The sequence below is a fragment of the Calypte anna genome, chromosome 2 (assembly GCF_003957555.1).
Source record: "Calypte anna isolate BGI_N300 chromosome 2, bCalAnn1_v1.p, whole genome shotgun sequence".
Taxonomy (NCBI): Eukaryota; Metazoa; Chordata; class Aves; order Apodiformes; family Trochilidae; genus Calypte; species Calypte anna.
Genome location: NC_044245.1, coordinates 61599439 through 61614084, shown reverse-complemented (window position 1 = coordinate 61614084; position 14646 = coordinate 61599439). Strand labels below are relative to the sequence as shown.

The window sequence follows — 14646 nt, the reverse complement described above, 5'->3', positions numbered from 1 at the left end:
CTTCAACTATTTCTCTTAAAAGGTATTGATATAACTGCTTTTAAAGTCCTTAATACAATCCTTCTTTTTTCCACATTTAGTGCACTATCATCTTTAAAAATTGTCACTGAATACTTTAGAGGACAACTTAGCCTAGACTTCTGAAACATACAGGCATTTTTAACTTTAGTGAGAAGAAAAATAAGTGTGCAGTAATAATTTATATTTTAGTTCCAAGTGTGTATTTCAATCTTCTACTATTTTTTAGAAATCTGTCATAATTGTTGGCACTGGTGCAGCGGGATTAGCAGCAGCCCGACAACTGCACAACTTTGGAATCAAGGTAAGGAACTTTAGAGTATGTTACTTAAAAAAGTCAGACTTCCTCTGAAAGTGTTCTTCATCTCAAAATGAAAAAAAAAAATCTATTGTTGCTACAAAAATTTATGTACATAGAATCCTATTTAATCTGTAAAATCTGCAGGTTTACTGACTAAATCTTCTGTTTAAAACCAGCATTTATTTGTATCTAAAATTCAACAAAACATTCAAGGAATAGTTTATGTTAACTTAGGTTGGGAGGATAGGGAAAATATGGATATTCATGTCCAAATAATGGGACGATAGATGACTGTTTAAATTAGGTGAAATAGTCTTTCATTTGGGCATTTGTGCAGGATTTTTAATATATATAAAAATATATATATTTGATATATATACACACTGATTCTTTCTACTCTTCTGGAGAGATGGAGTTTCTCTAAAAATAAAAAGATAACATTAGTTAGTAAGGTTAAGAATGCTCAGTCAGACATCCATCTGACACAGCGTCCTGTGTCTGTCTGTGACAAGTATGGGATGCTGGAGGAGGTATATATGAATGGCAGAAGTACATGAGAATGGGGTTGTCTTGGAATATCCTAAATTTCTGCAAAAAAAAATCCATTCCACAGATGGACTCTGCACCTAGATCATGATGCTTAATAGCCTGTAGCACACCTTGAACTCTAGTTTTGAGATTTCTCCAATAGGTCTTTAGCTTTTTTTTAAAAAAGTCTTATTTTTGTTAGGGTTGTTCCTTAAAGGAACGGTTATTTTATATGTGTATACCCCACAAGGTATACACATATTTAAAAGACAATGTAACTGCATAAATTAACTATATTCACAAACAAAAATGCTCTGTTGGGATTGTTGTCATTGCTGGATTGCTTGGGTGTTTTTAAGGTTTTGTATTCTCATTGGTTCTGGAGTTGCATGGATATGTTTCATATTATCAAATCTTAGAACTTACCAGGTTTCATTGTCTCACAGGTTACTGTCTTAGAAGCTAAAGACAGAATTGGTGGCCGAGTGTGGGATGATAAGACATTCAAAGGAGTCACTGTTGGCAGAGGTGCACAAATCGTCAATGGATGTGTCAACAACCCGATGGCACTAATGTGTGAGCAAGTGGGTTCCCTACAGAGGTCATGCATTATCACTAGTGGAAAATTGTCTTTAAGGCCAGATTTGGGTGGCTGGGTAAGGGTGGGTGGGAGTCCTTTTTCATCACCAGTGTTCTGGATTGTAAGTGAACTCCGTGTTGCTGTAGTGTCTTTGATAACAGCTGGGAATGGAGAAAGGCTGTAGAATAGCTGTGGGCACCGAAAAACAAGGCAGCTCCAGCTTCAGAACCAGAATACACCACTTTTTTTTCCCCTTTTCCAAAGATAGTAACACATAAGGTCTCCAGCAGATTTCCTCAGAGCTGAGAAAGGCTTTCTTGTGGGAGACCATTGCTATGTTGTTGTAATACATACTTGTATGATGGAGTTTCCTTTGCTCGGCCTCTTTCTTTCTAATTCAGTTCCACACAAGTCAAGATGAACATGTCTAACAACTACTGATGCAAATGCACTTTGCATCAATTTTTTTTTTCTATTTATTGGTTTGGGGTTTTTTGAGCAGGAAGCTGAATTTCTCCAAGTGGAACCTGAGTATGGATTTTGTTCAAATGCATGCAAGTCCAGCCCATGCTGGTTTAACTGTTTAATGCTCTGTAGTGTATTGAGGAATTTTTTTTTTTTAAATCATGTTTAGTTCTGACTACACATTGGGTGCCCATCCCTTTGTTGTCATTTGATGTCATCTTTAGTTTAAATTACCATACCTTGAAAAGACATCTGCAGTGGTGACCAACAGCCTTGATATTTGTGAGGATATGTGAAAATCCCCAGAATGTACCCTGAGTAATAATGCTCTAGGAAGAATTTAACACTACATTTGTGCTATTTTTTCTAGAACATGTTCTTACTGTAGAACATGAAAATGTTTTTATACTGATTTAGCCCTGTTGTGTGTTATACAAGCAGAATAAGATACTAGGTGTATTTCCAAATAATTTCTTTCTCTTCTTTTTGGTAATAAAATTGGAGGTAACTCCCAAGCAACGTCCTGTCAATTCCTGAATGCAGGGAACTGTTTGAGAATCAGGAAGTTGTGGAAAAGAACTAATTTTAATGGCAATTCAGAGAATAAGGTGAGGTAGAAATGAGTAAGACTGAGGGTTCATTGTGTTTAATTACTGGACAAAGCATCTCTGTACTAGTCCCTGGCTGATAGGAAAGTTGGATTTCTGGGAATGCCCAACTAACAAAAGGATGGAAGAGTGGGGAAAACCAGTTTGGGACAGTTAAGGTAAAGAAGTTTTCTTGGAATTTCTGTTTTTATAAGAATGGAGGTTTGAGCTAATGTGAGTATTTAAAGTCGTGAATGTTTTTGAAGTGGTGTCACTTAGATCAGAGGGATTCACCTTATTTTGAAAAACGGGCTAGGCACTGTACTTTTTCTATATTTAAAAGCAATAAAATGTCTTTTTCTTAAGCTTGGCATTAAAATGCACAAACTAGGGGAGAAATGCGACTTGATCCAGGAAGGTGGAAGGATAACAGATCCCACTATTGATAAACGTATGGACTTTCATTTCAATGCCATCCTAGATGTCGTCTCTGAGTGGAGAAAAGATAAAACCCAACATCAAGATATTCCTCTTGGTGGTAAGTGGGAGAGAGATTTATTGCAAAGTGAAGATGTTTGGTGTGTTGGTAATTTTATGTTAAATTGGCTTTCACAAGTTTTTACAAGTGCACGGCTGTACATTTGACCTTAAATCCAATGGTGATACCTATGTGATGTTCTGTGGACAAAGAGAGTTTGACCATCATATACAAACAAACCAAAATGTCCCTTCAACTTTAAAGGAAGCTTAGTTTGAAGGCTTCTATAATACTGTACAATCTGTGATATAGTTTCTTGTTTTCATGAGGTAGCTTTTTCAGTGTAACTAGTGGCACTGGAAGGTCAGAAAACTTGCTTCTTGCTGAAGGAAGCCACAACTAGCCATAACTCTTACACTTTTGGTCTAATCTCTCTGAAAAAGAGCCTGATCAAAACATTATGCTGGCAAGAAAAGTTCCATCTCCAATGATATTGTCTCCCCCATACTTGTAGCATGCAAGCCCATTCAACAATGAAAAATAAACTTGTTCAGAAACCTGTGCTACCCAGAGATTTTCAGTGTGGATTCTGTAAACAGAATTAAAAATTCCTATGTTCTTCACTGAATTCTGGATCATATTTCTCAGCTCTTTTGGTTATATAAAACTTAAGCAGGATTTATTTGCAAGGATTCTCCATTATCTTAAAGTGTTTTTTTTTCTTTGAAATATATTCAACTGTATATTGATGAAAGCTAAACGATTTATTTCTTTCCTATCTCAGTTGGCTAGCCAAACTGTGCTGTAGCACAGTATATCTCTTTTTTGTCTTCTATTTATTTATTTATTTTAAGTTTAGTTTGTTTTTTTCCTGAAGCCACGTTTCCTTTTTGCAGATTTTACTAGGGTAACCTATGAGTAAGCAACAAAGCTGTATTTTATCATCAGAAAGATCTTGCAGCTTTTTCAGGGAGAAGAGAAACGGTTTAGTGCAAACTAGCAATAAGCTTGAAAAGTCATACATATAATCCAGAAAATAGCATACTGAAATGAAGTTGGATTTCTGACAAATAATGATATTTAAAACATTTACTTTCACAGAAAAAATACAGGAGATCTATAAAGCCTTTGTTCAGGAGTCTGGTATTCAGTTCAGTGAGTTGGAGGAAAAAGTACTGCAATTCCATCTCAGTAATTTGGAGTATGCCTGTGGCAGCAATCTCTCTCAGGTGAGTTTTCACAGGTGTGTTCTGAAGCAGTTGAAGCTCACAGAAAATAGGGCTTGAAGTAACATTGAGAAGTCACCTGATCCATCCCGTGGTCCCAAAGGAAGCTCAGCTATCTCTAAACTGTCCCTATGTCCCTGATCTGTTCTTCAAAAGCATTGAGACACAAACTCCAGCACTACCTTAGGTAATCTGATGGGAGTTCACAACATCCTTCCAACACAGTCCTACTTAGTGAAGAAGCTGAGAGTAGATGGGTGCAGTGGAGCGTAGGGTGTTTTGCTGAGGTGCTGGGTCGTAGGATTCCCAGGAGAGTTTCTCTTCCTCAGATGTGTGTGACTTCTGCTTCTCAGTTTTGTGTTTAAAAACTGAGGCATTTCTTTACCTTGCTAGGTATCTTGAGAATACCTTCTGAAGTGTTCCCATACCCTGATGGTGGCCCCTGTTCACCACTCCTGGGGATTCTGTTGAATATCTTATTCTTTGCTTTCCTCACAACTACAATTTTAACCAAGCAAGTTCAGGAAATACCAAAATTTGATATCACTACCAGTGCATTATTTACTCAGTCCTGTTGCTTGGTTTAATGATGCTTAGGGTCAGTTGTACTATGGCAGTGTAGTAGGACAGCTGATTAATATGTGCAGATGCCCAAATTTGATCTGAACTAAGAGTGCACACGAGATCATGGCAAAAATCTGCAAGACAGTGCTATGCCAGGGCAGTCAGTGGAAAATATTTTGATATCTCAAGCTTTCACACTTGATGAGCACCCAGGGGAAATAAGAAAGATGTTACAATCTATTTTGCCTTCCATTTAAAAATCAAAACATGAAGTAAATGCAACTGTAGTGATAGAAATTGACATTTGAATAGCAATTTGAGAATTGCTTCAGAATTTTCACTGGTAAGTGGTCATCTGCTTAATGCAGACATGACTGTTGTACTAACTATGAGTTTGCAGGAGTGGAACAAGATGGTCGATGAAAGATTTACACATAAACTCCATTGGGATTTTTTTTGTACCTCATTTCCCCCTTCATATTGGGAAAGAAAATATTTCTATTTGAAATCTTAAGGCTGTAAAATCTGATTTCTTTGCTAGAGACATAATACTGAAATACACTGCAATCCACCTGAATTTTTGTCCTTTCATTGTTTTCTCTACCAAGCAGGACAATAAATGTGACCAACCCATATTATGACATTCCTTAATCCAGCAACTGTGTTGTAGAGTGGCCTTGGGTAAATAAACTGTTTGGTTTTTAGTGTTGCCAGACATTCTGGTGATACAAGTTGTTTGGTTTTTTTTCCAGTTGTGAAGGGAATTAGCATGGCTCCTTCTGAACTTTGGAACTTGTGCTAGTACCCCTGTCCTCTCACCACCACAGACAGCTGGTTATGTTCTGTCCACAGGTATCTGCACGCTCATGGGACCACAATGAATTTTTTGCCCAGTTTGCTGGAGATCACACTTTACTAACTGTGGGATATTCTACCGTGATTGATAAATTGGCAGAAGGTCTGGACATTCGGCTGAATTCCCCAGTGAGTCTGGAAAATGCTGATGCAGTGTTTGACTTGCATCACTTTGAAACACATAACCATATCCTTGTATTCTTTTGGATTAGGCAAACCCATGCATGTGATTCTTTCAACTTCTCCTTAAGAAAACAGGAAAATTCCATCGTTTTCGGAAATCCTCTTTGAGGAATATCAGTACTTATAATCTCATCATATCATAATTTTTTTATGTTAGAATCATGATAATTTTTCTTTTTCATCTTTCAGGGAGGCTGCTCTCAATGTTTCTCTGGAAATCTTTGTCCCTCAGTTTCTAGTTTGCAGACTGGTGCTATATTAGCTATTCTTGTCTGAATTTGCATTGCATGTGTAGAGTTTTTGGTATAATCTTCAATTTGTCTTTCAATAGGTACAGAGTATTGACTATTCTGGTGAAGAAGTACAGGTTACTACTGCAGATGGAACAGTGTGGACAACACAAAAGGTACCCAGTAGGCTTCAATACTAAGGATTTTAGGGAACACAGGAACTATACTGTACAAACCCACAGTACATGTCCTTTTTGTCTGTCTCTCTTTTTTCTTTTTTTTCCTTTCTTTTTCTTTCTTTCTTTCTCTCTCTTTTTTTTTCCTTTTTCTTTTTTTTTTTTTTTTTTTCTCCTCAGAAGACTATTTAATCCAGTTTCTCCCCATTCAAAGATGAAAACTCATAAATCATAGTGACCTCATATTTGTATGTCCTAGGGTCTATTTTTGGTTGAGCATGCTTTAGTTTTGAGCACTAGCCGATTTGAAGAACAAAGCACTACAAAGGTTGTACCAGAAATGTCAAGCAAATAGATCTTCATCTGGTCTTTGAAGTGACAGTTGTGTTTTGTGGTTCTGTTCTCTGCTCTGCTTTATCCCATTTAGCATATGAATCTGCCCTGTTAAAATTTTTCCCTTTGTTATGCAGCACTGGACAATCCATATTTCTCAGTCTCCCTTGATCCCTTTATCCCCACCTGCTTCATCGTGCATAATTTAGCTTTACTAATTTTTAAAGTTTTACTAAAAATTTGATCAAGGTTGGACTGACATTAAACAGTGTCACTGAACATATTTTAATGCTATATGAAGTAAGGAAAAACCAAAACGATGACCACCTTCTCTACTTACAAAAAAGACAATTTAGTTAATATGAGATACAAGTAGTTCAACAAGCTACAACTTAAAACCAGTGAACTGCAGGATCTGTTCTCACCTGAATGTAAGGTGTGTGTTTCCCATTAATGGGGAGTAAAACCAGACACTGCTCCAGAGAGATGTCTGGTGAGTGTTATGCTGCAAGAACAAACCAAGACAGTTAAGAGGATGCCATGGGGCTTAAGTGCAATATTCTGCTTTTGCTACTGCTGAGGTTGTAATTATTTCTTTCAGGTATTAGTGACTGTACCACTGGCCCTTCTTCAGAAAAATGCCATTCAGTTTAATCCTCCACTGTCAGAAAAAAAAATTAAAGCCATCAATAGTTTGGGTGCAGGAGTCATTGAGAAGGTAAGTAATTTCAGATTAATTTTCTTTTCATAGAAACAACGGCTGCTTTGTCCTATTGCTTTTGCTTCATATGTCTCAGGATTTATTATGCATTTGTTTTCACAGTAGCTCAGAAGAGCAAAATGCTATCAGGGATGAAATGTATTTCTGTTTCCTAGATTTCCCAACCTAACAGGGTTTTAAAATAGTTTGCAGAATCACTTCACAACTTAAACAATTAATGCCTCATTTTGAGACAGCCTTCATGATGGTCTTTAGATCTTCAAAAAATCTAATATTATGTACATTCAACATAATAAATACATAAATTATTTAAGAAGAATACTGAAAGTGTTGTATTTGACCAGTGTAAAATCTCTGACCTTTTCCCCATGCAAAAAGACGGCCTCTCCTGGAAAGATTCCTAGCAAGATGTGTGCTTAGAATAAAACAGTAACAGAAGCAGTGCCAGAAACATGATTATAACAAAGTTGAAATTTAAAGGCAAGATTCATAAACCCCATATGCAGGATGGGAATCACTAAGTTCTCTGCATTAAGTCTGCAAAATTCTGCTGAATTTCTTAAGCATTTTCCATAGTGAATTCCCTTGTGTATTTAACATTGTCTGTGCCTCTGCAATTTGTGAAACTAGTGGATTTTTTTTTCCTTCCCTGTCCCCCTTGAAGAGCAGGCCCATATATTCTCTGTTGAGACCCTTGTGTAGAACTAGATGTCTCTCATGTGCAAGGGGGAAAAAGAATTAGAAGAACATCACATACCATATCTAGTTGAGTTTTGTGGTATGAAGTATTTTATTTCCATCTCTCTTTCACTTTCTCCAGATTGCCTTGCAGTTTCCTTACAGATTTTGGGACAGTAAAATTCAAGGAGCTGATTTTTTTGGTCATGTTCCACCCAACTCCAGCCAACGTGGGCTATTTAGTGTTTTCTATGACATGGATCCAGAGGTACCATATGCTAGCTGTATTTTCTGTTCACCCTTCAGAAATTCAGTTTGGAAACTAGGTGCAATAATTACTGAAAAATGAAAGTTTTCTTCTGCCCCCACCTCCTACAACTGTTTTAGAAAAGTGGAAGCAGTGGTATTTATCAAGAAAAAGCTGATTGATAGTTCATTGTAATGATTTGGAATATTTTTCTGTGTTTGGATAAAAAATAACATACAAGCAAATTAGAACTTTTATGCTCAGTCATAAAAACAAGTCTATAATACCTGACTATAGATGTACTCACATGGGAAAAAGTCTACCAGTCACTTTTCAGTTCAGAACTCCCATTTCCTCACTTAAATCAACTAAAAATCTTGTTAAAAAACTCATCCTGGCTTATTAACACTTAATGGCTTGCACTAGCTTGAGTAACTATGTGGATTAGCAGAAAAAAAGGCAAACAATAGGTTTTGTATGAAAATGATGCCTGTAAAGTCAATCCCAAACTCATGAATTTCAAAACAAAAATTCAAACCAGTCCATTGGCATTGTGCTTCTCTTCCCTGCCAGTTCCAAGCAGGCACATTACCCATTTATATCCCACCTTTTCATGCTTTTACTGCTGCTTAATGCTTAGCAAAAATAAAAAGGCCATTTTGGAACCTTATGGCTTAATCCAAAAGGGAACCATCCTGTGAAGATTGTGCTCTCTTAATACACTGTCTTGATCTGTAAATGACTTTCCCTAAAGACGTTTTCTGTTTGATACTTTAAAGCTTATTCTACATGTGGTTCAGTGTGCTGGTGCTCTTGAGAGGCACTAGATATAATTCTGAATTTGCTTGATGGTTATTCTCTGCTAGTTATCAAGTGCAGGAAAAGAAAAAGAGAAGGAGAGTATTTTTAAAGAAGTCAAGAACCTATGTGCTCATCTGTAGTCATCACTTCATCTTTGAAACTTCTGCATGGTAGCAGATTTCTTGAAGTGAAAAGGAACATCAGTAGAACTGAACTTTTATTTCCTGGGCCAAAATCTACTGGTGAGAATTTAGTATTGGCCTAATCCATAGAAATGGAGACTGCAGTTGAGCTTCACAGAACTGGAGCTTAAGAGTGTCACAACACTATAAATGTCAAATCTTTTTGTGTGGCCTTTAAGTAGGTGGATAAGATTTCAGTTAATTCAGCAAGTTGTAAAAGGAGCTGACTGTAACACAGATCTGTGAACAAGACATGAGAGGATGTTGGTAATTTGAGCATAGATACTGTAGGATATGTACCCTTTATTCTGAGGAATCAAACCCACTTTCCTCTAGAACAAGTTTCTTTGCAGATGAAAATCTGTCAATACCAATTTAAAGGGACTCTTCAGGAAATACTTAATAACATAAGAATTTTTAAATGTTAATGATCTCATGTTAATGTCCTGGTTCTAGGGCAAGCAAAGCATTTTAATGTCAGTGGTCACTGGAGATGCTGTGACAGCCATTAAGACTTTAGATGATAAACAAGTACTGCAACAGTGCATGACTGTACTTCGAGAGCTGTTTAAGGAGCAGGTAAGACAAACCTCTTATGAGATGAATTAACTTGTTAATAAAAGTAATTTGTTTGTATGATTTCATGATGTATAGGAAAACCTATGACACATTAAACTATTTTTGTGTCAATTTGAGAGAATATACAGTTAGATCTCAAGAAATGCTCATGTTCATGTTCTCAGGTTTTACTGACAGTTCCGGAGTTAAGATTAATGATCTTGGAAAAACTTTGGCATCTCAAAGTCCAACTTTTCCTAGAAAATGTACTTTTGGTAATGCTTTACAGTTTCCAGCATCACGTGCAGCATTAAGTCCATATACCTGCTATCATAATAGCAGGTGATAGCAAGCAGATTTTTGGTTTTGGTGTTGCTCTGGTCTAGAAGAGTGATTTTTAATTTTTTTTTTTTTCAATGTCTGCCTCTGTGGTTTATAGCAGCTGTGAACTTCAACAATCTGTCCACAATGCAGCATTTCAAAGATTTGAAAGATTTCAGATTTCCAAAGACAAGATAGCTTCCAGGAGTGTACCAGAACTTCCTCTGGGGTGTCCATCTTTCCATGCTTGGCAAGCAGTTGTCTTGATTGCTTGGGCTGTTTGCTGACACCAGCTGTTGTGTAAGGGGCAGCAAGGGGCGGGGGGGGATGCTTCTGGTTACTTCTCACAACCCCCTCCAGGCTAAGACACAGCTGTAGCTAACGAAGCCTTCATACAGTTGTCATCTAAGCTCTTTTTGGTAGAATTGGTTGGAATTTGCACATTGCGATGTGAGAGAATACACAGTATTACTGTCATGGCTTAGCTACAGATACTCTGCCTTTCTGGTTTTTGTTTTCTCCCTTAAGCTAGTTTTCAAGACAGCTGAGTTTTCTGATCTTAGATAAGTAACGTTATCTCTCTATTGGAATAAAATTAAAATTCTCCAAAATGAAGACGATATTTTGAGATTTAACAAGGTAGAAGCAGCAAAGTATCATACCGTACTAAGATGGACGGTGCTTTCATTATACGTACAAACATAACGAAGGATGCTGATACTGATATTTTATCTGTTTGCAAGACTATATATATATTTTGAGAAGATTTTTTTTCTTTTTTGTTTTTTTTTTCTTATGTAGTTCTAGCTATATTGCAGTTACCAGCTATAGTTCTAGCTATATTGCAGATTTGTTGCAATCAAAACAATGCAACTGTGATGTTTTGGGCAAGTCTACTTAACATCTTTGTGGTTAGTAGTGTAATAAAGAAAATGGGAATTCTGGAATGTGATCTACTCTGTGTCATTATAATATTACATACTCTAAAGATCACAAAAAAAAATGTTAATGAGAAGCAGCTATGCAATTTTGAGCTTCTTTTTTTGCAGTGTACACTTTTATTTTGATTATGCAGGAGGTTCCTGACCCAGTGAAGTTTTTTGTCACTCGCTGGAGCACAGACCCTTGGCTCCAGATGGCATATAGTTTTGTAAAAACAGGTGGAAGTGGTGAAGCTTATGACATCATAGCTGAAGACATACAAGGAAAAATTTTTTTTGCTGGCGAGGTAAGTGCCTTTGCTACTGTGATTACTGGGGAACTGTTACCTATGAAAGATGTTTTTTTGCTAACCAACACTGTTAACCTAGAGGTAGCATTATAAATATTCTGTTGCACAAAGATTCTAATGTTTCCTGATTTTGACACAGACCCCTTTTTATTATTATTGGGCATGGAAGAAAGTCTGCCTAATATTTTGGGTCAGGAGTGAAGTGCATAAGTGCAGAGCATTGCAAGACTATACAAGCCACTTCTATTTTTAATGAGATTGTCTTTCTGTTACTCCATGGGTGGGTAACATAATAAATGTGTGTTGCTGCTGGCGTAGGTGCATTCTGTACTGGAACATTATCTCCCTGCCCCACTGAGTTGCAGATGGCAAAACAGACCATTAATTTTGCTAGCTGACTTGCATACAAATTTTGAAGCTGCTAAAAAACTTACATACATCCTCCTAAATTCTTTCTAAGAAGTTTTTCATGGCTTTTAAAAATGTTGGTATATGCCTAAGGAAAACATAATTAATCTTATAAACTGAAATTCTGTCTATTCTATTAGGTTTACAAACATTTTTTTTTTAATACAGGCCACAAATAGGCACTTTCCTCAGACCGTTACAGGAGCTTACTTGAGTGGGGTTCGAGAAGCAAGCAAAATAGCAGCATTTTAAGTACTAAAATTTTGTGTTTATTATATAGATATATTTTAAATTGTTTTCTGTGGGTAAAACTATCTTCAAGTTTCCTATTGCTGCCTTTTCCCTATGTGGTACTTAAACAGTGTATGGTACCTGAAGATAAAATCTTCATCTTCCTTTTCCTCTCTTTGTCCCCCAGCTGCCTTTTAAGCCCTGATGATACTATTGGGGTTTATTTTCCAGCTAAGGTATTAGTAGCAAGAGTCCCTGGGCACACCTAAACTAATGGAACTTTTGTTGAGAGTCCTCTTCTATATGGCTCAAATCATGCTATTGTAAACCTTCATTTCAGAAGGTCAGATTAAACCAAGTCTAAGTTAACAATCAGCATTAAAAATGCTGGCAGTTAGTAAGGATACTGGAAATTTTCCACTAACTGAGCTTCTCAGGTTGGTTATGCTCATAGGAGTTCCTCCCAAAGCCCTAAATAGCCTTGATGAGTTCTAGAATTATTGTAGGAAGAACTCAACTATCATTCTTTCCACTTGCAATCAATAACCTTTTTCTACAATTTTTTTCATATTCTTAGCCTCCACTAAGTGGGCTTTGGAATATGAAGTTTGTTCCTTTATATCAAATGGCTGGAACAGTTTACAGTGCAATCATAGAGAGGTTATTGTTGCTAATAAAAACTTGAAAAATTAACTTCTGCATTACTTTAAAAACTTGTGAAGTATTCTTCACAATTCTGAGATACGTATTCTGAGAAATTCTTATTACAATAATAGGCTAAGCTTAGATTTACTTAGTGCTTCTGATAATTCAGAAACAGGACAGCTTAAAAATACTATATTTCTATGATTATTTTGAAAACAAACTTCCAAATTAATTATGGCTGAGTAGAGGAACTGCCTACTGATATGAGTGCACATTTGGGGGTGAAGCACTGTAAGTTCCTAACAGCTCATTCAGCTTTTATATTTAAAAAATAAATGAAGATGAATGAGGAAAAATATTAACGCTTTTATGAAGGGCTGAAACAAGGTGGCTTGCACTTTGACTTGAAGGTTTGTTTTGTTTTTCTTTTTCTCTTTATTTTATTATTAAAGTATGGTTTAAAATAACTTGAGGGAGAAATTCAGTAAGGGATAAGCATCTATCTGATAGCTTTTCCAAAGACAGGAAATAAAAAATAAATATTTTTCAGCAGAAATAAGACACAACCAGGATAACTGGTGTAATACTGTTTTACTAACATGATATTATTGAAAAAATGCTTAAACCCAACTTTTAGTTCTATTTTTCCCTCCCCTCCCTATAACTTCACTGCCTAGACCTTTTGGAAGGAAAGTAAGCACTTATTCTTTCTCCCCCTCATTCTCATGCATAGGCTTTTCCCCTTTTTTAATCTGTTTGCTTAAGAATGACAACTTTTTTGGGGGTACACTGCTTATTTCCATAAAGCTGTATCCTTGGGAAAAAAAACAAAAAGCAACCTTAAGGAAAATCCTACTGAATAAACACAATTCTTCTTTTAAAATATCTATTTTGTTTTTAGAGTAGTTATGATATTGTTAAATACCTTTATTTAATCTCTAATTTACAAGGTGAAGATGTTTATATAACTAGATGTTTTTCAGATATATATTCTGTTCTGCTTCTTAAAGCTGAATTATATGGATTAATAGGAAAAGTGTAACTGCTCATAATTTTCCTCTACATAAATACTAGTTTGTACAGCTTTAAAGTATTTCCAGGTATGAGATTATAATTTAAATGCTATAAGAAGCCAGACAAAATCCTCTGATGATGAAAGATAATCAGACATCAGACTTTGCTTTTGCACTTTGTTAATTTCATATATAATAGGACAACTTTCACCATAACTAGGAAAGACTGTGAGCTGCGTATGTCAGAGTTCCAAGTTTCTTTCCTAGTTTATCATATAGGACAAAATCATTAGGAGAGGATGATCTGATGGTGGGGGGGAAAAAGCTGATTACAATATGTCCAGGACATGCTATTCGGCACCTGCTCCAGCCAATATTGGTCAAAATTTCAGTCAGCTGCATAACAACATATAAAGACATCACATTTCAGGTAAGAACTGTCTGGGAAGTTGAACCTGGCATTCATGTTGAGCTTAGCATTTATTTATGCAGTCCAGAGTTTGTGTGGACGTGCTTGATTTCAGGCACATGCTTCCATCCTCTTAAGTTGTACTTGGGCATTTAAATCTATCTACACCTTTACAGGTAGATGAATGCTGTATTCTATAGGATAGAGATGGACACAAACATTTGGCTTTAGCTGCTGCACACTTCTTATAGCATTAAAAAAAAAAAAAAAAGATAAATTTACTGATGCCATAGACTATTAATTATTTGTATATTATTTTGGTGCCAAGGCACTTAAACTGTGTTGTGCTGCACTTAAGTTTGAAGCGTAAGTATGTTCCATTTTAATTTACATTCATTTGAAATGTATACAAACATCAGGCTGGTTCTGAGACTTCATTCTTTAATTAATATTTCCCAAATTTTTTTAATACCTATGTTTAAAATTTATTGCAAGCACGTGTGTGTTTTTTCTTTTGTGTTTAACTTATTCCCTACAAATAAAGAACTGGGGAATATTTTGTGTAATTTGTTTAAATGTTATAAAATATTTGAATGCAGAGCATGATCTGTTACACTTCAGCCCTTTTGTGTGATTATGTTATGGCAGCGGAATAAAACTGGAAAGTATCCACAGGA

The 14646-nt window shown here is 36.1% G+C and overlaps 1 protein-coding gene across 3 annotated transcripts in view; it reads left to right on the top strand.

Annotated features, from left to right (window-relative positions):
* Positions 1 to 14646, top strand: part of KDM1B (lysine demethylase 1B) — a 27767-nt gene extending 13121 nt beyond the window's left edge. For all 3 annotated transcript variants that reach the window (XM_030444496.1, XM_030444498.1, XM_030444497.1), the window contains 11 exons: positions 248 to 322; positions 1294 to 1431; positions 2846 to 3017; positions 4059 to 4186; positions 5600 to 5731; positions 6117 to 6191; positions 7126 to 7242; positions 8066 to 8191; positions 9610 to 9732; positions 11108 to 11260; positions 11840 to 14646. In XM_030444496.1, coding sequence (XP_030300356.1) covers positions 248 to 322; positions 1294 to 1431; positions 2846 to 3017; positions 4059 to 4186; positions 5600 to 5731; positions 6117 to 6191; positions 7126 to 7242; positions 8066 to 8191; positions 9610 to 9732; positions 11108 to 11260; positions 11840 to 11923 — 1323 coding nt within the window. In that variant the 3' untranslated portion in view covers positions 11924 to 14646. The remainder of the gene's footprint in view (positions 1 to 247; positions 323 to 1293; positions 1432 to 2845; positions 3018 to 4058; positions 4187 to 5599; positions 5732 to 6116; positions 6192 to 7125; positions 7243 to 8065; positions 8192 to 9609; positions 9733 to 11107; positions 11261 to 11839) is intronic.